We start from the raw sequence: 26819 nt of genomic DNA, 5'->3' as shown, positions 1-26819 counted from the left end.
CACCGCACAAATTCGCGATCGGCACATTCAACATGTACAAGAATTACACCGTATTTAAAGCATTAGTTACCAAACCACAGTATAATCGTGCAGAAATATATTTATCCCAAGAGAAGTTGTATACATATATTCAAAATATTTTGAAACTTTATAACCAAAGAAACTTTGTTTGGAATATGCTGATTGGGAATGTGTTATGTGTTCTTTCCTCCTTGGCGGTAAGTGTGTTAGGTTAACAGGGAAAGTACAGTTGGAGACGTTCTTGTAAATAAATGTTAATATAAGTGCTTGTGTTGCACGAAACGTTTTTAAACGAGAATGAGCGCCGATATAACGGGATTGCAAACCACGTCGCGACTGTTCTGTGTGTAAAGTTATGCTCTTTGAAGCAAAAGCGTAGCTGCTCCTGCTTATGGCTGGTGTGTGTCCGTGGGATCGCCGCTTCTGTGTGAAATGTCACAGAGCAACTCAGAAAGTGACATCTGGGAATACAAATCTCTTAAGAAGACCAAAAAGCAAGATAGGTCGAATTCCAGTGAACATGCCGCTAAGAGACAGAGGGTGGTCAAGCAAGGGGCGTCAAAGAAAAACTCAGATCAAAACATTAAGGAGAATAGAGTCAGTAATAACAAACGGTCTAATGTGGAGTCCAAGGCAAGAACCAGATCCACCACCAGAAATCAGCTGCCTAGCCAATCTGGCCAAGCGGTCAGTGTAAATGGATCACTGACCAGCTCATCTCATCCAGCCTCATCTGTGTCACACGACATACATGATGATATCTCTCATGAGAGTGATGCACAGAGGGAAACGGGCTCTGAAACTGGGGCATATTGTCCTGTCTGTCAGATGCCATTTTCTGTCTTGGTGGTGCAGTCTCAACGATGGCATGTTGCTGAATGTTTGGAAACCCCTGGAGAAACCAGTAAAGGTATGGCTTTACAGACAAATTTAAAGGGACACACTGGCTAAAATGAAAAATGTATCCATCACAACATCTGTCATTAACATGTCTACTCTACCTTTTACAGCAACACCACAGTAATCTCTAAAGCACAATATTCAGGTTTAAAGACTAGGATAAACCCCCTTCTGATGATGTACCAGGAAGTTGGAAGGACATTTTCAAAGATTAGAAGTGTTGTAGGGTGGATACTTGGGGCCAGGTGTTAATGTTTTTGTTAGCTGGCTTTACCTCAGTTCTTCACTTCCTTTAACAAAGGAAAAACAAGTTTCAATAGCCCTTAGTGCTATATCACTAATACTAGCTAGCACCATAGATCTGTATAACTATCCTCTAGATCAGATCAGTGCCTAGCAGTCAGAATTTATTGAGTGCCATAGGGATTACCAATGATTGTGTACTATATTTGCATAATGCATGGCCAGTAGTGCAAATGATAAAAAAGAGTAGGATGCAATGCTGTGCTACAGAATACTGCCTAACTGCCTTGAGAGTGATGCATCTGTTAAATGATAGTTTTAAGCCAGAATACCCCTTTAAGTGATTAACAGTAGGGTTTTTTAAATTCTAATACTGCTAGATGATTTAACTCACCTGCTCACAAGGACAAAACACTTGACACCTGAACTTGTGCTGTACTGTAGGTCTTAATTGTGTTTTTTGTATTCATTGTGTTTTTCTGTTTTGTCAAAAAAAAAAACAGAATGCCCAGATGGTCTCCAGTGTTCTTCATCCATCCCAAATCACTACAAGAGGTACAGCCATTCTCTTTTAGCTCACTGTCGAGCAGTAAACAGCACAGACACGTCAGCTTCAGCACTAGGCGCCACAGCCCCACATCTGGAGCAGATGTTGGTTAAAAGTGAGGACACCATCTCCAGTAAAGACAGCTCTGTGGACAGTGCATTGAATCTGTCCTCTGTGTCCAGCCACAGTGCCTCTCCCGGTCATGGGTCCAGAGGACCTCACACACCTGTTCGCCCTAATGCCTTATTGCTCTTGAGATCACCAGCCCCTGAGGACATTAAGAAAAAGAAAGGCTGGTCTCCCTCTACCAAAGGATCTAGAGCTCAAACTTCATCTCAGGAAGCTAAAATTACGGTTTCTACTCCAATTAAAGCAGAAAGCAGCTGCCATGCTGTTAAAACGGTTGAAATTAAAGAGGAGCCCTCTGCTTTGAATGACGATGATTATATCTCCTATTCTCCCCTTTCTGAGCTCCCTGCTGAAATGAATTTGACCCAAACTAAGAAAAAACTGTTTCACAGCACTGCCCTAGATGAAATAGATGAGGAAGAGGATGAGAATGATTCACTAATGCTGTTTGATGATACTGTGAGTGATGATGACCTGCTCTCTGATATCTTGGACCAATATGAGATAGAGAAAACCCAAAGCCAAGGAGGTTTGCTTGTTATGGAGTCTCCATACACCTGTGACCAATTAGATTCCTTAGAACCACATGAACATTTGACAAGTTCCAGCTCTGCAGGTGCTGCTGATGGACCAAATCAGTTCAGTTCTCCTGTTAGGCACTCAAAAGATGAACATTTGGTGATAGACTGTGAAGGTAGCAGTGACAAGCCTCAGTTGCAGTCTAATGGAAGTTTAGTACTGGAACGCCTTCGTGAGCGCATATCTAACCCTGCAGATTCAAACAGTCTTGGCTTTACTTCTGCAGACATTAACTCTGTTTCTGTGAAACAAGAAATATCTTCCACTCAAGCAGCCATGTCTGCCACCCAGAACAAATCTGTCCCTGTTACTCCCAGGAAAGCCCAGACCAAGGCCTCTGGGTTAAAGCAAACTGATATTGGAGTGTTCTTTGGACTGAAGCCATTGAGTAAGAAGGCTGAAGCAGAAGTTAATGCAACAAAGGAAGAGGGCCTTCAGGTGAGATCTACTCTTGCAAAGAGATCAACAACTGCAGGGGAAAATGCTAAGCGACAGGGAAGGCAGCGCAGGAAGAATACTGCAATGTCTGAGGAGTCCACAGTGACAGAGGCAGCAGAAGAAGGAGCTGCTCAGCCCACGCAAACAGAAGGAGGCAGAGGAGTGAGGGCAGGGGGGAGGAAGAGGTGGAACAGAGGAAGAGCGACAGATGGAGGACCAGTGGAGCCCAAGCGATGCCCGTTCTACAAGAAAATCCCTGGTTAGTTGGCTTGTTAATGCTTGTTTTGAGTTGCATGTTTTTGTCCTATTTTTCATTTCAACACATTCTTTTTGTCTTTTTATTTGTGAAATGCTAATCAGAATTAGGCAGATATGTCTAGATATATAAGGGACTGGTCTTTAGTTGCACAGTGGCTCATACATGCACACTGTTACACAGATATACAGATATCAATCAGAATCAGATCAAAAAATGAAAAGCATTGAATATTTTGTGTAAAGTGCTATATTGAGCAGCCAGATAATGGGTAAGACACAGGTTAATTATTATTAATACTGAATTAAAAGCTTTTAGCATTATAGAGAAATAAGAAATAAGTAGGGTTACAGAATACTGTAAAATGAGTAAATTGCAGACATTTTAACATATTAGCATTAACTAAACAACTGAGTACTAAGCATTTTGCTCTTTCAGAGAAAAATAAACATGCCATTAAACATTAGTTTAAAATATCTGTATAAATATCCCTCCAGTCTAAAGGGGAAAAAAAAACAAAATTTGCCCTTTTGGTTCCTAATCTTTTTTATCTTTCAATGCATGATCCAAGCCTACTAAATTATATGGTACCTATTAATCTGATTGGTAGAATAATAGGAGGAGCCAAGGAAGACACTGACCCATTACTGTATGTTAGATGCTAACAAACAGTATATTAATCATGATGTGAACAGTTATGAGGAAGGATAAAGATTTTAGTGTGCTCAGTCATTTTATTGATGTGCTGAATTGGTAGAACGTAAAGATTTGACAAGTTCAGGTTGCTGTAAACTCACTAAATGCTTTATGGAGTCCTGAAATGCTGTATCTCCCTGTCTTTGCTCAGGAACTGGCTTTGCTGTGGACGCTTTTCAGTATGGGACTGTCGAGGGAATCACAGCCTATTTTCTCACACACTTCCACTCTGATCACTATGGAGGACTAAACAAAAAGTCCACTCTTCCTGTCTACTGCAATAAAGTGAGCCTTTTTTCTCAGCATTAAAATGGACTGGCCATTTGAAAAGTTATATATGCTCATTTTCTAAAGCTCTCCCCAATGATTCTAAAGCCATTTACTTTTGCTTTTGTTTGCAGAAATGTTTTCCTTGATAACATGATAGTGATTCTAATTCCAGTGAATTCTCTGGACATCCATACATCTCTACTCTTCACTCAGCAAATGTGGTTTTATCTTTACAGTGACTTTGTTTGCTATCTCTAAGGCAGCATTTCTCAGTATTAGTACTGGAGAAGCCCTGTTCTGCATTTTCATTTTTTCATTTGCTATAATGCATCCACTACAATTCATGAAGGGCTAATGAGCTTCTTAGTCAGATTTGTTGTGTTGGAGCAGAGAAAACACTTGAGAACCACCGCTGTAATATGTGAGCGTTGGCTGATGGGTTTCTGTCATGGTAGATAACTGGGAACCTGGTGAAGAGTAAGCTGAAAGTAGATGAGCAGTATGTCCATGTTCTTCCAATGAACACAGAGTGTATGGTGGATGGTATGAAGGTCATCCTATTGGATTCCAATCAGTGAGTATACTTTTATACTTAATCATGTATGTATGTTTGCATCTACACTGTGTCCAAATGCATTTAGACAGCCTTTCTAATTAGTGAATTCAGCTACTTATGATGTACACATTGCTAAAATAGGTTTTAAGTTGTGCACACACAGCTTGTATACTTTCTGTATGTGTATATATATATATATTTGTGTGTGTGTGTGTGTGTGTGTGTGTGTGTATATATACACTTAGTTATATACACTTATTACAGTAGTGAGGGTTTTGTCCAGCTGCCCAGGTGCAGCCATGTTGCTGTTCCTGCTGCCAGATGGCCAGACCGTGCTCCACACTGGTGACTTCCGGGCTGATCCATCCATGGAGCGCTACCCAGAGCTGCAGGGCTTAAGGATTCAGACGCTGTATCTTGACACCACGTGAGTCTTCCATCTGAAATGCAGCCCAAAAACAGAGCAGCTCTTTACAGCTCTGTGTTCATTCTTTGTTTTTAATCAGTCTATAGTACACTATTGAAACAGCACAGGGGAACTTTGGGTTCATTCTCATTAGAGATCACCAAGACCTTCTAGTTGGGTGGAAATGTTATTCAGTTGGGTAATGGAGCTATATTTGGTAGCTTGTGAATGCATTAAAGCAACTTGTTAATTTGTTCGCCCAAAGACAGTCGTTTTCAATGCGTGTAACCTTCACCATTTTTTTTTTTTCTTTTTTTAGATACTGCAGTCCAGAATATACATTTCCCACTCAGCAGGAGGTGATAACCTTTGCTGCTAACACAGCCTTTGAGCTGGTCACACTCAACCCTCGCACACTGGTGGTGTGTGGCACTTATGCTGTGGGGAAAGAGAAGGTTTTCTTGGGTAAGTGACAACTACCTTCGTGCTTTTCTAGGAAGTTTTTCTACAAGTTCACGCATGGTTTCAGCAGTTTCCAGTAGAGACAGAAAATCCTCTTTGGTGAAGAACAGCATGTAGACATACATAGATCAGCCGTAACATAAAACCACCACCTTGTTTCTACACTCATTGTCCTTTTCATCAGCTTCACCAAATAGGTGCACTTCTGCAATTAGACTGTAGTCCATCTGTTTCTCTACATACTTTGTTAGCCCCCTTTTACCCTGTTCTTCAGTGGTCAGGACCCCCAAGAGGACCAACACAGAGCAGGTATTGTTTGGGTGGTGGATCTTTCTCAGCACTGCAGTGACACTTATGTGTTGGTGGTGTGTTGCACTGGTATGAGTGGATCAGACACAGCAGACCTGCTGGAGTTTTTAAACACTTCGGTGTCACTGCTGGACTGAGAATATGTCCAGCCAACAGTGTCCTGTGACCACTGATGAAGGACTAGAGGATGAATAACACAAACTGTGCAGCAACAGATGAGCTACTGTCTGACTTTACATCTACAAGGCAGACTGACAAGGAAGGTGTGTCTGAGTGGACACTGTTAAAAAAACTCCAGCAGCAGTGCTGAGTCTGATCCACTCACACCAGCACAACACACACTGACATTCCACCAGCACATCAGTGTCACTGCAGTGCTGGAAATGATCCACCTTGATGTGCTCTTGGTTTTAAAATATTAATCACCTTTGTCCAGCTTTCTTTCTGTCTATTTATAAACAAATTGGTTGTTTGATTATCGTTAGGCTCAGTTAGTTTCAGACTGCACGCTGCCAAGTGCACCAGATTACATACATGGGTGTTCTTTGATTGGTCAGGAATTTGGCAGAGAAACTGGCACAGTTTCTTTCATATTTGCCACCATTAGTGCCAAAAACAACTTTGTTTCACAAGCCAATCACGGTATAAAATCCAAATACACTATACGGACAGTAGTATTGGGACACCTACCTATAGGAGCTTTTATCCCATTCTTAATCCATAGGCATTAATATGGAGTTGGTCCCTCCCTTTGTAGCTATAATAGCTTTTACTCTTCTGGCAAGCTTTCTAGAAGATTTGCTTGTGTGTGTGTGTGTGTGTGTGTGTGTGTGTGTGTGTGTGTGTGTGTGGGAATATTTGCCCATTTATCCAGAAGAGCATTGGACAAGAGGGTCTGGCTTGCAGTCTCCGATTAGTTCATTCCATAGATGTTCAATGGGATTAAGGTCAGGGCTCTGTGTGGGCCTGTCAAGTTCTCATCCAGCCATGCCTTTATGGACCTTGCTTTGTGCACTGGGGCACAGTCATGCTGGAACAGAAAAGGGCCGTCCCCAAACTGTTCCCACAAAGTTGGAAGTGCACAATAGTCCAAAATGTCTTGCTATGCTGAAGCATTAACATTTCCCTTCACTGGAACTAAGGGTCCTAGGCCAACCCCTAAAAACCAACCCCATAGCATAATCCATTTTTCAACGTTACAGTTGGCACAGTGCAGTCAGGCAGGTAATGTTCTCCTGGCATTCGCCAAACCCATACTTGTCCATCAGACTGCCAGATTGAGAAGCACGATTCATCACTGCACAGAATACGTGTCCACTGCTCTAGAGTCCACTACTTTGCACCACTCCATCCGAGTTTACCACTTTACACCACTCCATCCGACGCTTGGCATTGTGTTTGGTGACGTAAGGCTTGCATGCAGCTGCTCGGCCATGGAAACCCATGCCATGAAGCTCCCAGCACACAGTTTTTGTGCTTATGTTAATGCCAGAGGAGGTTTGGAACTCAGTTACTGAGTGAGCAGAGCGTTGGCAACTTTTATGCACAAAGCATCTCAGCACTCAGCGACCCCACTTTACATGGTCTGCCACTTAATGGGTGAGTTGCTGTGGTTCCTAAACACTTTTCAATAATACCACTCACAGTTGATTATGAAATATCTAGAAGGGAAGAAATTATTCAGTCCCTATTACAGTACCACACTTGAATTTAGTGAGCCCCTTAGAATGACCCATTCTTTCATAGATGTTTATAATGGTAGAGTGCCTGGCTAGGTGCTTGACTTTATACACCTTTTGCCATTTTATTTGCTATTCAAAAACTGGTAAACCTACATGTCTTCTGAGTTTTAATGTTATACTGATATTAAAATGGTGGCAAATATGAGGAATTGCATTTTATTTGGGGACTATTTTGCCATCATGCAGCATATTCATAACCGTCACATGTAGTAACTTTGTAGAGTTACACATCTTGGATGTCTAGTTCCTATCACCACAGCTATGACCAGTCCTGACAGCTAAACCTGCAAGAACGACAAGAGGTTCTGTCACATATTAAAACGAGCACATTATGCAATCTGGACAGCACTGATATGCTGCTAGAAGAAGAAGAAAGCATGATCTGATGTTGAATTCCTTCATTTAGTGCGGAACATCATAAAAATGTGTTCTTACCAGCAGTGAACTGAACTAGGAAGGTGACCTTCATTCATTTGTTTAGTATGCTCCCAAGTCAGGTGCACATGCAAAACAGACCAAACAAAAAGCTTAAGTGGTCCGCACCAAACAGGGTGGGGGTGTGGGTGTGGGGGTTTGTGGATGTTGCTTCAGAATGAACACCTCATGATTAGGAGTACACTTACTGTTTTTTCTTTTGGTTTCTCTCCCACCCCCTCTCTACTCTGATTTCTCTATTAACCTTATTCCCACCCTCCCTAGCCGTATCTCAGGTGCTGGGTTCAAAGGTGTATATGTCCAGGGATAGGTATAACACCATGTGCTGTCTGGAGTTAGAGCAGATCCATCAGTGTTTCACCACAGACTCAAAGGCAGCTCGGGTTCATGTTCTCCCCATGATGCAACTCAATTTCAAGGTGAGTTCTAGACTGTTCACAAACTGACAGCCAAGCAAGTTCTTATAGACTCTGTAATGCAGTGTCCAAAAATGGCCATATGGCCATCATTATTTTAATTGTAGATTTACTTAAATTTAGCCTCTCATTGAATATCTAAAGCTTATGGACTGTGAGTATGCTAATGTGTGCTAAGTTTGAACACCGAATGATTAAGATATTAATTACAGCTGCAGAAAGCAAGTACAGGAGCTCTGGCACAGATTAATTCTGGCAAACATTTTATCTTCCCTACAAACTGTTAGGAGTCAGTTTTCACTAATGCTGATGGAGAGGTTGACTCTACTGTTTTAGAAGCATAAAATCCCCAGTTTACTATTGCCATTCCCTTGACAGAGTAGGGGAAAGTTAATTTACAGATTTTTTTTTAACTTTGCGCTGAGACACAAATTATTCTAGAGGGTATTCTGGAGTTTGTAATGTGAAAATTACATTTCTTTTATGATATTCTTTGTACCATTTTTATCAATTTAAATCTGAGATGGGGAAGAGAATTAGTTAGGGTACATTAAGGCTGTGAATTGCTGTTATTGTGACTTATGGTCTGTGCAGTTTTACATACACAGCAATCTGTTATTTATTAATGTGCTCATTTGATGTGTAGGGCTGTAATTAGAAATGTTTCGGTATGATGCACTGGACATACTAAAAGTAAATCCACTATTTATGATATTTTGTTATAAAGGTGATCTGCTACAGGTGAAGAGTAATTAAAAGAAACATTACATTTAGAGATGCAATCAAATGTACATATGTGCATGTTAAATGTTTTTTCAGTTTGAAGCCACAATCCAGATAAAAGGTTTTGTCAAACTGATTGCTGGAATTTTATTTATTTAATTAAAAATGCAGTGTTATTATAAAACTTTATCTGGTCGTTTTGTAGTGCGTATTTTAGCATAAATCTAGCTTTTACTAGTATATTAATAAATCCTTCAGTAATATTCAGATGGAAAATATGCGAATGCAGAAACTTCTAGAACCTTAGAAGCTTATTTGGGTGTTTATATTTAAACTCTGCAGCAAACCAGTTTTTCAGTGATTACATGACATGGTTGTGCCATCTGTGTCAGAGCTGAGCCTTTGTTAAAGTTGCTAACTTTGGGAATTACAGTTAGATGTTAGTGGACACATTCACAAAACATGTTAAGGATGCAGTTTTTCCAAAAATCTGAAAAATGATTGTCTGAACCAATATTGTCATTTCTGCCTGTAATTTACAATACATACCTAGAAAACATTCTCCAGCATTAAAATGCTTTTGTTTGTCCTTCACATATTTTTAAGAACCTTGGGTTGGTTCTGGAGGACCAGCATTCTGAATGTGTTGTCTCTGCTAGATCTCCTTTGGATTTCTCCTTTACAACATTTAAGTGCAACCTTCTTAAGACAGTGCCTAAATTCTCATTTAAACCTTGGTCATATATACGCTAGAGTACTACAACTCCCTACTTCCTAATATTTATGAGCTTAGGCAGGTTTGATCATAGAGCTGCCAAATCAGGGTTCAGAGTCTGACTCAGAAACCTGGGTCTTCAACTGTAAATGCACTGCAAAATCTTGTTGCATTAATATCTGTGCCCTGTAATGGTGGAATGAGCTTCCATCTCAGTCCTGAATTGCCCAATGTTGAACTCCTACCATCATAGTCTTAATTTGCCTCTTCTGACTGTTCCTTGGGCAACTCTGTTTGAATAATTTGTAGTAATGCATTTTAGCTGTGGATGCTCACTGCTGGTCATGCAGTTAAAGAAAAGATCAATAAATGCTAGGAATCTGGCCTTTGCCAAGCGTAAAGGAGATAGGATGTGTGTGTGTATATGTGTGTGTGTGTGTGTGTGTGTGTGTGTGTGTGTGTGTATATGTGTATGTGGGTGTGTATATATATATATATATAGGGGGAGTCAGGAAACCCCCAGATATCTGTAAAAGGCTTGATATCGATTGGGTATTGAGCTTATTACAATTATAGTATAAGACCAATAGGTAACTTGCATCATGAGAACATGCAGTGGCCTAATACATAATGCTAAAGAGATTGATCTAACATTGAACATCTTGCTGATCGGTCCCTGAGCTGTAAAACATAGATTTTAAAACAAGATCAAAGTGACTCAAAATGTTCATCTGCCAGATAAATAAATCTACTTGACTACATAAGCTGTGTGCCAGTTAATGGTAGTAATTTAATGTTTAATGTAATTAAAAATGTTCTAAATATAACAATCTACCATTACTTCTTTGAATTAAATTTAAACAGATTTTGATGTAGCAGAGGCCAATTTCAGTTTTAATTATATGGTGCCATTCAGATGTTTCATAACTCTTGACATTTAAATGTTTCATAATTTTTTTATTTTTTTATTTTATTTGTTTTCAGAATTTAAAAACACACTTGAATAAGTTTTCGGAATCATATGACCAACTGGTGGCTTTCAAGCCGACTGGCTGGACCTTCACTCAGTCAGGCGATGTGAATAACATACAGCCTGAAGTCAAAGACGACATCAGTATTTATGGTATGTAATCTGTTTATTTTGAAGCTTTGTTTGCTTTAAATAGGAACTACAACAGAAATATAGCCATTTAATTTGGTATCCAAAATGACCAGTGAACTTGTTTTCTTGATATTTGTTTTGAGTTTTATATGTAAGGCTGTTATGGAAAAATAACTGTAAATCCAAAAATACATTTCTCTTTGGGGGACTGTTCTGTATTACAATGCTAATCATATTTCTCCTCCATGAATATATTTAAAAAATGTTTTAAACCAAAAGCTTACATTAAAACACTCAGACATCAGGCAATGTTTTAACCATTTCATGTTGGAAGTTTCTTTTGAGGTAGCTTTTAGAGAAATTAAACGCTTCCGGTGTTTCTTCCTGATACTACTATTGTGAAAATTCTGACTTGATAAGTTTCTTTAGTATGTTTCATATCGGACCACTGGGAATGACTGTTTTTGTATTAATGATCAAATTATGCAGTTGAAAAATTGGAATTTCCCTATAAAACCTTGGTTGTACTGTAATTGGCACACTTGAGTTCCAAAGAACAAAAGAACTTAGTATTTTGAAAGTTTTGTCATTGATATTGTTAAGCATTACATATTAAGTTAAAAGTCAGCCTTCAAGTAAAAATGAAGCCTAGAGTGTTTACTTATCCTGGCGTAACTGGCAGGTGCTCATGTTCAAGCATTTGGCTCAGGGGTGGCTTTGAACATCTATTCATAAAAAAAAAATAGAGCCTTGAATGGTGTGTGGAGAGAATTCAGAATCTGTACCTTTTGAGAAATTCTTTAAGGCTACTAATAGCAGTGGATTACAAAGTCCTTAGGCAGTCACTTTGTCATTCTCTAACAGTAACTGAATAGATTAAACTGAATAGTCTACTTTTAAATGGGTTGTAATTTGATTATATTGATTGCCATCACCCCTCTGCTTCTATTAAAAATGCTGAATGTTTTTCCAGCCACCAAACAGCATGGTCCATATTAACGGAATCAGCGGAAGTGTTTTGACCCAGAGAGACTGCAGTTTTTGCAATTCTGAGATTTAATTTTCACATCTCAGCATTCTGTAGCCTAGTCAGGTGCTGTTACAAGCGAAAGTCACATCTCATTTCACAGGCCTCTCTCAGATCATATCCCAGCCTGAATGAATTCATGGAGCATGTTCCTTAAGCTGTAAACAAATGTCTAGATACAGCAGAGCAGGAGTGATTTGCCAATAAGTGTTTAATTTTTCTTGGAAATAAACTGTTTAATTATAGAATTTTGCACATGTGGATAGTGAGTAGCATGTTCGTGCATGTAGGTTCTAGGGTTAAGTCTTGGCAATGACCTCTCTGTTACAGGTATTCCATACAGTGAGCACAGCAGCTACCTGGAGCTGAAGCGCTTTGTGCAGTGGCTGCAGCCACTGAAGATCATTCCTACAGTGAATGTAGGCAGCTGGAGCAGCAGGAAGGCCATGGAGAAGTACTTCAGAGAGTGGCAAGCTGAGGTTAAAGCCCTTAACACCGTGCCAAGGAACAGCTGCAGTAGGTCTTATACAAGGCAATAATGATGGACCACCTCACATCGGATGTCAGATGGTGAATTTAAGACTTGAGTGCAAGGACAGTTACTCTTACCTGCTTATGTTTTAGAGCTGTGGTTCCCAGCTCTGGTCCTGGAGTACACCCTGCCCTGTGTATTTTAGTGGTTTCTCTGCTCCCAGCAAGCTCATCACTAAGCCCTTCATGACTTCAAGTGGATATGTTGGGAACTAGGAAAACACTAAAATGTGCAGGGCAGGGGATACTCCAGGACCAGGGTTGGGAACCTGTGTTCCAGAGGACCTTTCCCCTCATTTAGAAAGATGCAGAGGAAGTTATGGAACCACATTTGTATGACTTATGCTGGTTTTTAATTGTGGTCTTTGCAGCAGTTCACATGGTTAATATGTTAATGACATTTCTTAATGGATGCTAACTTCAGTGTTTACTTTCATTCTGCTCACTTCAGAATGAATAGCGAGCAGTCAAGAGATTGAAAGAATTATATTAAAAAGAATTGTGTTAGTCTGATGTGATATGTAGTTTTCATAGATATGTTGTGTTATCCTAATGAATCTCATCCCATTACACTAATGTCTTTGTTTATAATTTGTTTTTTAAATGTACAAAATATTTAACTGGAATAAATCCTTTTTTCAACAAATCTTGGATTTATAAGATCTATCTCTGTCAGCTCTTTTTACAGTTCTTAACCTACTTTAGCATTTTTGGCAATGATTGAAGGTCAGTCAAGGGAAAATGTGTTGCAAGTATGATGGAAAAAAAATGCAGGCCTGCAGGGAGTCTACAGGTTCTCAAACCCATCCTCAGGGCCCCCACAGTGTCAGTGTTTTTGCTCTGTCCTTATGCATTGCAATTTAGGTTGGAGTGAAAGTTTGTGGACTGACTAGGGGCTCTGAGGACCACTGTTTAGAACCCCTAAACCATCAACCAAAGTTTGTTGACATTGTGTTATTTTGTGTCATAAATCCTGTCTAATCCGAAGTCAGGTGTATTTGCAATTGACCCAACATGATTTTGATAGATGAGAATTTACTGCATTTATTCAACTCAAAGACAATAATGGGGCAATTGGACCATCAACAGCTTAGCTGTGGTTTACAGTTTAAACCTAAATGAATCGTGCGGGTTCTCGAACTCCATTGCTGTCATTTACATCACTCATCTGCCACTAGATTGTGCTGTATATCAGGTTTAATTGAGGTTTATCTTAAACCTGCTAAAGACATGGTTTTACTGAGGTTTAAGGCAAGATTATTGTAACAGAACTGCTTTTTCAGCAGAGATATTTTAATATTTCACACCTAGGCCCATATACTTTCTATCCTAATGTTTTGTGAACTTCATGGCATGTTTTAATTAAATATTATACTATATAAACACTCGAGGAAGCATTAATTGTTGCAGTCTTGATTAGGCTTTTTTTGAATGTGTTGTTCAGAGAAGCCGAAGATGACCTAAGTTTAGGCTATCCATATTATTGACTCAGAAGTGGAAATTGAATCTGAGCAAACATGTATTCTTCATTTCCCCACCCCTACACAAAAAAAGAATGAAAAGAAGAAAAACGCTGAACTATCCAGGCCGAACAATTCAAAATGATTTGCAAAGTTAAGCAGAATGCATTGCCTGCAAGGTCTTCAGTCTGGGGTCAGTGTGCAGTATTAAAGCCATGCAGCTCTTTGTGAGTATGCAATATGGGGCTCATCCCAGTTAACTGCCAAATTATGAAGTACTGCACAAGCGCTAATGATGTATGTGTGTGTGTGTGTGTGTGTGTGTATATATATATATATATATATATATATATATATATATATATATATATATATATACACACACACACATATATATATACACATATATATACATACATACACACACACATTCAGACAATACATCCCATACTGTATGCCAAGGGTACCAAATCCTAGTCTAAGAGATCTACCACCCTTGAGATTTCTGATTCAACAGACAATGTCTTTAAAGGCGTCCTTCATTACCTGGATCAGGTGTGCTTGATTAGGGTTGGAGCAAAACTGTGCTGGGTGATGGATCACCATGACCAGGATTAAGCACCCCTGCTCTAGGCTATTCAGTTAGCCTATATAAGTACTCATTCCTATTAGCACACTTACTAATTTTTAGTGTACGTTGCAACATAGACTAGTTGGTTTCAGGAAGTGTAGTGCTCACCAAACTTTTTCCTGGAAAACATTTTTCCTTGTGAGTTTAGCTCTGACCTGCAGCTAACATACCCTCCTGCCTTTTAACTAACACTAATGCATCTGAGCCAATCAGGGGCTTCTAAAGAAGTTAATTAGCTGGAACAGGTGTGGTAGATTGTGGTTAGAAAGTAGGGTTGGTGACCCCTAATGAAGTGAGTAATACTGCTGCACTCCATTCAGCAGATGAGGTTTGATTCTCTGCCAGGGCAAGCACACTACATCATGCTAATAAGAGCACTTGGGCAAGACTCCTTACATTAAATTGTAAGTTGTTCTGGATAAGAGCATCTACCGAATATGTAAATGATAGACAAATATGTCAGAAGTGTGTACTGTAAGAACAAACCCTCGTGGCTTAACTCTGTATATGTATATATAACCCCATTTCTGGAAAAGTTGGGGCATTTTATAAATGCAATAAAAAACAATCTGTGTTTTGTTTATTCTCCTGAACCTTTATTTAATTGAGAAAAGTATAGAGAAAAAAATTCACTGACCAACTTAATTGTATTTTTAAACAAATATAAACATTTAGAACGCAACAGGCTTACCACTGTTCATTTGGGAACTGATATATATATAATGTTCTGCATTTATTCCTTGCCTGAGATGTAATATGGTTTGATTCTTTTAATGTATCATTCCTACTAATACAATATATACAATACATACAAATATTACATACATCCTTTAGACAATTTATGTACTAACATTCAATGTTTACTAATTCAGTGCATATTGTAAGGTAATACAGATATATATACACAACATTTTTATTTTTTGTGTTTGTATGAGCAGCTTGGCTTACAGCGCTAGACTAAAATCCTCACAGTGCAATGTCAGACACAAACCACTAGAGGGATCCATGCATCCCTTTTGTAAACAGTAGCGCTTTAATAAATGACACCACTGTATACTATAAAGTACTGAGCCAGACACTACATACACATTGTGTACTTATACTTGCTCCTAGACTAATGAATAGTGCAGAGAGATGCTCCAGGGACACTTAAAGGAGCGCAAAGGCCACTTTATGCACTACATCCACTTAATGGTCTAGATCCTGGTTGTCTCAGGATGGTCAATTTTACCTGCAATGAAAAGGTCCCCAGTTACATCAGGTAGACCATATTCAAAACACTTCTTTAATCTGAAATACGCTCTTACCTGATCTTTACTAAGCCTCTTTAGAAAGGTTTGCACCTCCTCCAGAGTGTCTGTGAGAAGGTCATTGATGGCCACTATTTGATCCCCCTCATGAAATGGGCCAGAGGATTGGACATGCTTCAAATCAGACACGCTGCCAAGCAGAGAAGGATAAGAAAAGATAAGCATGGTAAGAAAAAAGAGAGCAGCAATGAGCTGAGTTTTCATAGTTTGTAACTAATTTGGCCCAGCCATGCAAAGTTTGAATGACCTTGAAAGACATTGACTGCTATCAGTATGATCAAAACTCCGTTATCAGCAAGCTCTTTACCAGGGTTTTCCCGCTTCCTCTGAGAAGATCACGTTGTTCTTCAGCTCCTCTTGACTCACGCAGATCTCTTTCTCCTCAGGACTGAGTGTTTCACTTAAGAATGTGCATATCTTTCATTAGAATCCGGGCAAATGGTCACTTCAAAAGCAGCTACAGTGAAACTCAGTCACAGATTTATAAACTTTTCTTCTAAGGTCAAAGAAATGTATTTCCTTATTTATCTATCTAGCAGGCATTTGGCTCACCTCAGCTGTGGAATTCGCCTATTCAGACCAGTGGAACCACTCTTGTCGTTGCAGTTCTGGCATGCATTCTCAGAATCTTTATCTCCTCCATTTAATCTACAAACAGAAATAACTTTTGTGTCACCATAAGGTAGGCTGGTATGCATTTGTCAAAATTAAGAGGAAGCAACTCTTGATTTAAACCGGAGGCCCTTTAATTTGAAAATGATCAAAGAACATCAGTGTTGTGCAAGTGTGTACCTGTTGTCTGCATACATAATTCAGTTTGTTCTCATGATGGTACTAGGATGAATCAGCATTAATATGACAAGGATTTTTGAAAGTCTTCAAAAGTCCTTGTCAATTGAAGTAAAATAGATTTACATGTATACGGATTTTCAGATTTCGTTGTCTCTACAGATTACTTAGATAAGGTGCTCAGAATATGACTCTGCATTATCTGCATATGGAATCCAAACATGGTGTTGCCTTGACTGAACCTCAGCTATGATCAGATACAGTATTAAATTAGCTCAGATTTTGTCATCAGTTAAGTAAACATTTGCAAATAGGAGTATATCCCAGGTTTAGTTCCACTGTCATATAAAAATTGTAGACTGAATTCATCTCTTGCAAGGATGTTCTGTGCCTTTGCTTTTATCAGCTTGGCCATTACAGACACTTGCACTATAAGACCAAGATGCCCTATGATTTGTACTTTATATACTAACATAGGATACGTACTAACATTAAATAAACACTAAATAAATGTCTTCCAGTCTCTAATGACTGTGTGTTTTGAGTATGAGGAAACAAGTTCAATGCCAGGTTTGTGCTGTAATCACAGCTTTCAGACACACCTGGCAGGTTCTGAAAGGTGATACTGAATGTTTATCTTCAATCCTCTCTACTTAGAGACATACCCCCATCCAGAAAAAAACATGCATTGTTTTGTGTAATCATGGACAACCATGTTCCTGGACAGAGCAGTGTTTATTTTTAGCTTTTAGAGTATTGCTTAGAAATGTACACAACCAGTAAAACCTCCACAGTAGTTAGTCAGCATAACAATAGCCAGCATGTTCTTTTGCCATTTTGGTAACTGATGTTTTTTTAGCAGTTTTTCCTCATCTGATCGTTTCCTCAGATTACTGATAGGTGAATACACACTGCAAATGTCTGCACGCTTCCCTCTTTACAACTCTAATAGGTAACTGCTTAAGACAGTGTTTCACTATATTCTTTAAACATGCCTCATGAATCTTTATCAAAGAAACAAAAATTGACATACACCTAATGACAATTCAAGAAACTAGGACCCCAGTGCAAAAAAGTAAATAAACACTAATCGTAATAACAGGGCCCCATATGAAAATTAGCTTGAGTTACGTTGTGAATGAAATACTTGGTTAAATACTTTGCTTGTTTATTCACTATTGCTAGATCTCACGTAGGGCTGTAAAAATAAGCAATTCCTAGATGTATCATGATTCTGATTGAAAAATTCTGCATCGATGCACACAATGTCATTATCAGAATTTTATATAGGTTTATGAATCTTTTTTTTATTGAAACCAAACATATCTCAGGAAAAACAAACAATATAGACTATTACATGGTGAAAAATAGAGAAAGAGGCCTATGAACATAATACATTTGCTGTCTGTAAGTTACATTTAAATTCAACTAAGCTGCTGCTCATGAATATGAAGAAAATCATAATGTAGGCAACATTCAAGAAAGTTTTAGTTTTAGAAAAAGATTTTAGTATCGCATCTTTGCACCCTAAATGGAAATTGAATTGTGGGGTGCCTAGAGATTCCCAGCCCTAGTTTTAACCAAAATAGTACTGTTATGTTGGTGAATGATCTGTTTACTAGTAAGTTATTGTAGCTACCCATAAATTATGGCTGTAAATTTGTGTAATTAGCTGTTTAAAGGGCCCAGTAAAGACTCCTGCCTCTTATAACCCTATAACAGCTGATGAGATTAGAGAAGCAGAGCACTGAAGACCACTCTTCAATACAGAATCTCTCCAGATCCTTCAATGTCCTAGGTCCTCTCTCTCCTTTTGAGCTTACACCAGTCTTCAGGGGTTTAGATTAGTTGACTGGGATAGTCAGTCTTGATTATGTGGACATTGAACCATTTTGTAGATTTAGACATTGGTTTGAATCATTGTCCTGCTGAAGAACCCAGTTTTATCTTTTTATCTTATCTCCTGGCACTTCATGTTGTCTATAATGCCATGTGTCCTAACTAGATTCTCAGGGCCTTTAGAGGAAAAACAGCACCAAAGCACAGATCCTCCATCTGTACATACATAACAGTGGAGATCAGATTCTTTTTACAACAAACCCACTTTGAGTATTTGTTGCCAGAGCTCTAGTTTTGTCTCATCTGACCATAGAACCTGGTTCTAGTAGCATCTAGGAAACATTAGATGTTTGCTTTTGTGGTTCGATGAAAGAAGCTTTCTTCTGGCATACAATCCAAACATTTTTTTGGCATGGAACTGGTATCTAATTGTAGTAAACATGCGTCCTCTTCCAGGCAAGTTCACTACAGCTCCAGTTGTTTTAAACTTCTTAATTATTGTCCTAACAGTGGATATGGGCACTGTCAGGTGTGTAGTTAATTTTAAAGCTATTGCCTCATTTATGATGGACACTGCAGTGCTGTCTCATTTCATTTGCCTGTTCTCTCATCTACCCCATGTTGATGTTTGTAAGAGAATTTAGCGTTTGTGTCACCTCATATTTATACCCCAGTATAAATACAACAGGAAGTTATGGATGACCATCTAAGAGCTCCTGATATTTTGGGGTACCAGTAGTTGTGACGTGGTTTTGTTAACAAAATGTATTTTTTTAATTAGGCATTTTTTTAAGAACTAAATTTACTCCAATTAAAGATTAGATTTCTCAAATTTTTCTGAGCTAATAAACCACAAATGTACCTTAATCTTAACCAATCTTTACCACGGGTACCAATAATTATGGAGATAATTGTATGCCCTATAGAAGCGTTTGTGTCTACAGAGCAACATTAATTAGACCAGATCAGATTGTTGAGTATGAGTACTTACAGTATTTGATAGGTCAAGTCATCGTCACTGTAATCCTCGCTCACCACTTTTCTCCTGCCCATGAGCAACAAATAAAACTTTGATTTGTATTTTACAGTCAAAACTAAAAGTTTGAACACTCCTGGTCATATTACATGTTTTATGAACGCATCCTCTACAGCGAGCAGGCTTCAATACAACAGAATTTTGCAAATTTTAATGCACAATTACTGTTTATTTGCTGAGTCCAAAATATTGGAAAGAAAAACAAAATATAAAATGTGCCATCACTGTGGCGCAGGAAACTTTTTATGTTTTATTTTTTCACTACATTAAATTCAATGAGTAAACAGTAATTGTGCATTAAAGTGTGCAGAAATGTATTCTCTGTCCTTTTTATTTAGAAAATTAACAAAACATGTTTGACCAGGGCACCCAAACTTTTGCGTACATGTGAACACACTAAAATCAACCCCATTTGTCAACATTAGAATTTCTTGTATTGCAAATGATGTAACTTGTTAATCTGTTAGCTTTTGTGTAATGTAATGTAATTAGGGCTATCCTTCTATGAAACCTCACAAAATATGCACATAAAGGCATATATGTGTGTCCATCAGATGATTTTTTTACTGTAAGAGATCAGTATACTGAAAAAAGTTGGTTCCTTTAAATCTACTTGATTCAAATGGGTACACTGACTTGACATGAATGAAGTGTTACATCAACATAATTACTATGTGTAAGTATCTCATTTAACTTACTTTAACTTACATTGAAAGTTAAGAGGACCAAGCTGCCATTTTGGAGATAGGATACATGCATGGACACTAACAGTTTGTTAGTTAACTGTTATTTAGGGGAATAAAGGGTCTTACACGCTTGCCATGTCCATGTAGTCAGTATCTGTCTCTGTTTCACTTTTCGCCTCTATCTTCACATCATCTTCTTCCTCCTCCTCACCTTCACTTTCCTTTGGAAGAATTTTGTGATATATGTCAGTATATGTGTAAATAGGTAACTAGGTCTTTGTGTGTGTGTGTGTGTGTGTGTATGTTTGTCTAATATTGAAATAGAACCTACTGGTGATGTTTTCATCATGAAATTCCTTGGGTAATCATAGTGAGAGTACTGGACGTTGAATGATTCTGGAGCAGAGTGCCTCACTGAAGGGGATGATGGGTTTTGCAGCAACTATTGAGAGAAGTAACATGATCAGAAAGAACAATGGAGACTAGCTGTCAGGTGACTCTGTAAGCTTTGCTGTGTGGTATTCAAAAACTGTTGACTCACCTGCTCTTTGTTTTCAGCGAAGTCTTGATTTGATGTTTTGAAATTTGAAGGCTCGGATATTGACCTTATTTTTCTGTTTCTCTACAAAAAAGTAAACCTTTTAAATGCACAAGTTTGAATATATTGTAGAATGACTTAATTGTTTTTTTTATGTTTGTTTTCTCGATGATTCAACATGTACAGTTGTATGCAAAAGATAAAACATCAAATGTGGGTTATATAAAAGGCACATCACGTTAATGTTATATTTATTTTTCAATATGTTAAACTCAGGAAATAAATAAAAAATGATGTACATAAATACCATGTTTAAGTTTGTTTTCTGTAAAGGATGTGTTATAAAGTCAACAAACCTCAACAAATTTTTGCATACAACTGTATGCATCATGGATGATCTTATGATTTGTGAGATTTTGCTGTCTGTGTGAACAAAGACTTTACCTCTGGGTTGAGCTGTGTGTGTGGCTGTGTCTTCAGAGCTGCAAATATGGCATTGAACCAGTCTTCCATATCAGTACTGGAGGAAGAAAGATTTACTAAAGGTAAACATAGTTTAATAAGTGACCCAAAATCACTACTGCTGTTATTGACTCCTAAGCCTAGAATTTCATTGATTGGATGCTGAACCTTTAAAACTAAGTATCTCCAAGCTTATTATTAATAATGGAATTATTTTGCATTGTTTTCAATGTAATTGCTGAACAAAAGCCTCAAGATGTTGCTGTCCTTGAAGTTTAGAGTTAATGTCAACTGGTCAACTACTTTTCTATGGAAAGCATAAAACTGTTTTACTTTACTTGATTACTAGCACCAGCTTAGCTGCTCTCCAAGACCGAATTCTGAGGTAAACATTTCACATCACTGCAAAATTTTAGTGTAAACACAAATAAAAGTCCATGCATGTTGTTTTTTTTCCATTCCATAGATTTACCAGCTAAAGTATTGATGTAGTCAAAGTTCTGCTTCACAGTAAGTATGACAAACCTGTTTTTTCCAATGAGGAAATAGTCTCTGTCCAACACCCTCATGTACAGAACACAAGATGAAGAACATCTGAAGTTCTTTTGAATCCATTCCCAAGTGGGGTGCTTTTCCGGATTCAGGAAAAACAAAGAGATCCTAAATGAAAATGACAGGCGCCTCAATGATTGGACAATTTTTCCTAATATATACACTCCCATGCAAAAATGGGCCAAAATATCATTTTTTACTGATAGTTTTGTGCTGGTCAGTGTCCAGATTTAAACCCTGTAAAGAATAATTGGTCTCACATTAAACAAATCAAACTAGCTTGGCAATGTTTTTCAACTGTTTAAAGCCATCAATGCTGAATGGAATAATACTGACTCTTCTTTCTGTAAAAGGTTGTCTGCAAGTTTAACCACAAGACTTCAACATTTAAAGCAGCGCTATGTAATATTATTGTTAAAAACAGGTTTTTGTTAAGAACAGGCTATACAATATGGTGAGTGTGCACCGCTGAAGGTCGAGGTGTAGAGCTCTAAAATAATCATTTAAAAGTCAAAGGTACTGGAATAAATTTGAAGGGAGTTTTTTGGACCATATGTCTGTACGTTTTAATGCCACACACAGGCTCAGAAAGAAGGTCTGATTCAATGTTTAAGTATTAAATGCAAAAACATCATTATACTGTTGAAGATATGATAACAACAGTAAATAATTCACTCACATCCTTGGAGGACACGTCCAAGTTTTGACTGAGTTCTCTTCAAATACTCTTTCAACGCGCTCACAAAAGTCAGATTCATCCCCTGGTGGGGGTCTGAAGCACAACCGATGTTAAAAAATGTTCTCCCACACGTTGCATGCAGGTCTCTAAATCCCCAAAACTTACATAGTGTAGCTTTAACAAAATCTAAGTGAAAAGCTGTCCCATACTAAGTAACTTTATCTATTTGTTTAATAATTTGTTGTTAAGACCATTAAAAGCTTAATGTTTTGCCATTTTGGGCCTGTCCCTTTTTTTGCATGGGAGTGTAGTAACCATGAATTATGTAAATCAAATACATCATAATATGAGCAGTTTCTTTGATTAATAATGATAATTTAATAATAATAATTTTCATTTTTTGTTTTTCATTATAAAAACATGATGACAGAACGGTGCAAAAGCTTTATGATGTGTTCTGTGTGTATGGTGACTATGAACGTACTGATACAGGTCGATTTTTCCAGTAGATTTGTCTCTCTTATTTGCATCCTTAAAGTACTTCAGTTCATGGAGGTGTCCATCTGTCTTGTTGAGCACAAAGAACCTGTGCTTCCATGATTTCTGCAGAGAGAATCACATAGAAAAAATGTCGCAGAAATCTTTCCACAAAGTCTGTATTTAACCTTACCTTTATTTGAGGCTTACCATAGATTTAGTAAGGACAGATGGAGGTGGTGATTTGTAGAGGTAGCCTGACAGCACCTCCTCCGTGTTAGAAGCTGGTATGTCATAAAACAGAGAATTATGACTCTCTAGAGGGGGAAAAAAACAGGATCATGCTCAAATGTTTTACCAAAGGCTGCAGTCATCTGACATTCATTCAAGTGTAATTCAGTCTAGAATATAAATCCCAAAGCAATTTGTCTGGCACCAATTTCTTTTGCATGAAATTTATTTTTTATACGATGCCAATTTATTGTCATACATTTTTATTGTTCTCAAAGTTGGCAGGCGTACCTGAAATCTTTCGCAGATTGCTCGACATTGGATACTGTTCTGAAACAGACAGTGTTGTTATTTCATTACAGAATCAGCCAAAAGATGTACAACCACCCGACCTGGCAAAAACTGTAAAAGAACTGCATCAAAGACTACTGTGTCATTCTCTGTTATTTAAGTTTTGTAGGAAATGTAATTAACCCCTTAAATAAGTTGATCACATCCTAAGACTGGTTATGCAGTAACTACATTGAAAACAATGCAAACTGACTTATGAACTGAGTTATATTGGAGTGAAGAATGCAAGCCTGGACCTGCCAACCAGTCCTGGCCATTTAAGGGGTTAATGTAAAAGCGTAAATGATCATGTTGAAACTTTAAGCGGTCAGGACCTGTCAGCAGATAAAGACTTCTGTTTCTCACTCCTATAAAATAAGATTCATTCAGCCATATTGCATTGTTTTCTCAGTATGTAATAAGCCTGGGAATTTAAGGGGTTAACTCAGCTTTACTTAGCCCTAAGGCATGACCCTCATGAGCGTTTGCATTGGCATATGTTGCTTGTTGCACTGGCATATGTTACCACAGTTGTGAGTACTTCGAATAAAATGGTGCTTTGAACTGACCTGATTAAAATGTGTTCATTGGTTGCACGTTAATAAAATGTAGTGCACAAACACAATAAGTGCCAAACCAAGTAAACTTAAAGGAAGCAATTTTGTTGAAGTACCATATTTTCTTTGTGTGCAACCACTTAACACAACGGAATCATGATTTTTTTTTCAACATATACAAAGCACTTTGCCTTCATGATCTTAACAAATAAAACAAGCTCTTCGCCTGTAGTTAATGTATGATTGAACAACTGCAAGAATATCTTATGGTATGTGCAGCCACCCTTTCCAAACCTGAAGAATGAAGAAGCACTACATGGTTCAAAAACAGCTGATGAAATATGAAAAAAGTAGTAGTACCACATAATATATTGCCCAGTGCAAATAAATCACATTTATATTTGGTTTACAGTATAGCATTCAGTGTTTACCTGAAGCAGATTTGTGCAGATCCTCTGTGCCACTCACAACGCTTTCATCAGGATGGGGAACATGAGCCCAGGTCCTGGGGTTTTTGTCAGAGTTTGTGACAACAGGAGGCAGGGTTTCAGGTGATTTGGAATGAGTTCTGACAAGAAGTCCATCCCTTAGACGATAGCCAGATTTTTTTTCTTTGGTTAAAAGTGCCCAGGGTATATGTAAGAAAAGAATAAAGAGAAATAGACTCTATAGGAGGTATAATATGTTCATTTTTGTACATGCATATTTCAATGTCTAGCGCACTAGAGCCACTTTTTTCTATTCTAAACCAATGCACCATTCCAAGCCATAATTAGCTGAATATTATTGACTTTCTCATTTAACTATAGCGGTGAATGAAATCGGTCTCACTCCATGAAAATCTGCGCTCAGTGTTCACTGTTGCTTTTTTCTTTTTAAACTTGGCCCTCATTAGACTGAGTTTGTGCACATGGATACATTGTCTCTGTTCCAGACCTGTATTGTATTTTATAAAGGTCTCAAATGACACAAATGAAGTTGTGTAACTAAAAAAAAATGAAGTTATGTAAGTTTTTCTTCCTCCTGCCAGTAATAGAGAATGAGAAGGAGTGGCAGTGCCAGTACCAGCCGTTCTTAATACTTAATCTGGCGCAAGCAGTGGGGACTTCTGGGGGGATTTTGGAAACTACTTTGAAGTCACTTAAAGATTTTCCTTTTTGTATCCCTTTTTACTTACCCACCTGTCTCATCTACCTTTTCCCTTTTTTAATACTGATCATTGAGGAATTGGCAACTGGACATTTCAGATTGTCTTGGTTGTGATACAACTGTGCAGTTTTTCAATATAACTGATTGTCACTGTCCAAGAAAGACAAAACAGCCAAGAAAATTGAGCTACGTTTCTGGTGTTGATGAAGCATCGGTGGGTAGCGAGCCAATCTGACTATATTCAGAGTTAATCCAACTCTCAACTGAGTCTCAACTTTTTGGTTTCACTCCCAGGACAAAAAAGAGATGGTGTCAAAACAGAGTGTTAAACCTGATGTCTTCATATTTACTCTGAGAGTGTTAAATAAATGACCCCACCCTTCGCACCTCACTAAATCAATGGCTGTGAGACTTTTCATTCCTCCAGTTCCTGCAGCGTGTGAGTAAGTAAATATACATAGATCAGCCATAACATCCTTGTATCTGCTCACATTGTCCATTTTATCAGCTCCACTTACCATATAGGTACATTTTATTGTTCTACAATTACAGACTGTTTGTTTCTCTGCATACTTTATCCCCCTTTTACCCCATTCTTCAGTGGTCAGGACCCTCACAGGACCAGCACAGAACAGGTATTATTTGGGCGGTGGATCATTCTCAGCACTGCAGTGACACTGACGTGGTGGGGGTTGTGCTGGATCAGACACAGCAGTACTGCTGGAGTTTTAAACACAGTGCTGGACTGAGAATAGCCCACTAACCAAAACTATCAAGCCAACCAGTGTCCTGTGACCACTGATTAAGGACTAGAGGATGACCAACACAAACGCTAGTGCCACTGCAATGCTTAGAATGATCTACCACCCAAATAATACCTGCTCTGTGGTGGTCCTGTGGGGGTCCTGACCATTGAAGAACAGGGTGAAAGTATGCAGAAAAACAAACTGACTACAGTCTTTGAGGCTCAAACATCAGTGGTAGCTTCTGATGAGCTATTCAAAGCTCACTGTCTTCAGTCTTTCCTTTGATGAAGCTCTTTGCAAATTCTACACATTTGTGCAAAGCACCAACACCTGAACTGAAATTTACTTATTTATATATTAAATATTCAAATGCTGTGCTTGTAAAGTGCCCCAAACCAATATTACTGTCTTTTTCACAAACGCTCTAACGTGGAAGGTTGGTAAATACCATAACAATAGCCGAATTTTCGAGTGTTGCGGTTTTTGTCTGGATCAGAAAGTAGATCAACAGGAACTTTGTTGATTAAGCAGGTTACTAAGATGTGATATCCCTGTGTTCAATGATTTGTAGTTTCATATGTAAGGCATATTTTTTTATAATAGTCTATATTGTGAACACAGTGAACTTGATAATCATTTTACTGCATGCTGTATTGAATAGAGAAATTAAGCCTTTTCTGTAATCTCCATAGACAAGCTTCTGTATCACCGAATGAGAGTGATGATAGAGCACACATAATCCTATATAGTTCTAATTTGAAAACAGACTATTGGATGCATTTTGAATGTTATATTGAAAGTAGTGCACATTTGAAAAATAAAAAACAATGTAAGAGCAATTATA

The 26819-nt window shown here is 38.2% G+C and overlaps 2 protein-coding genes across 4 annotated transcripts; one reads left to right on the top strand and one right to left on the bottom strand.

The window, feature by feature from the left end:
* Positions 1-206: 206 nt before the first annotated feature.
* dclre1a (DNA cross-link repair 1A (PSO2 homolog, S. cerevisiae)) lies at positions 207-13135 on the top strand. The gene is made up of 9 exons (XM_036572704.1): positions 207-931; positions 1668-3116; positions 3961-4094; positions 4535-4653; positions 4919-5062; positions 5361-5506; positions 8254-8408; positions 10828-10966; positions 12303-13135. Exons 1-9 carry the CDS (start codon positions 454-456, stop codon positions 12509-12511), a joined length of 2973 nt encoding a protein of 990 aa, XP_036428597.1. The 5' UTR covers positions 207-453; the 3' UTR covers positions 12512-13135.
* LOC118809411 (pleckstrin homology domain-containing family S member 1-like) lies at positions 4998-24584 on the bottom strand. Of its 3 annotated transcripts, none has more exons than XM_036572707.1 (14): positions 24512-24584; positions 23485-23523; positions 23173-23279; positions 22970-23088; positions 21780-21914; positions 21237-21312; positions 20796-20876; positions 20586-20696; positions 20381-20475; positions 19524-19577; positions 16457-16552; positions 16212-16304; positions 15902-16034; positions 4998-5075 (listed from the first exon to the last, which is right to left on the bottom strand). In XM_036572707.1, exons 2-14 carry the CDS (start codon positions 23510-23512, stop codon positions 5031-5033), a joined length of 1173 nt encoding a protein of 390 aa, XP_036428600.1. In that variant the 5' UTR covers positions 23513-23523; positions 24512-24584; the 3' UTR covers positions 4998-5030. The 3 variants fall into 3 exon arrangements, with proteins under 3 accessions (XP_036428600.1, XP_036428598.1, XP_036428599.1); XM_036572705.1 differs by lacking the exon at positions 4998-5075 and adding an exon at positions 15343-15825; XM_036572706.1 differs by lacking the exon at positions 4998-5075 and adding an exon at positions 15343-15825 and having other exon boundaries at positions 23485-23518; positions 24512-24554.
* Positions 24585-26819: the final 2235 nt, after the last annotated feature.

Source organism: Colossoma macropomum, unplaced genomic scaffold (genome assembly GCF_904425465.1).
Source record: "Colossoma macropomum unplaced genomic scaffold, Colossoma_macropomum, whole genome shotgun sequence".
Taxonomy (NCBI): Eukaryota; Metazoa; Chordata; class Actinopteri; order Characiformes; family Serrasalmidae; genus Colossoma; species Colossoma macropomum.
This window is presented reverse-complemented; position numbering and strand designations above follow the sequence as displayed.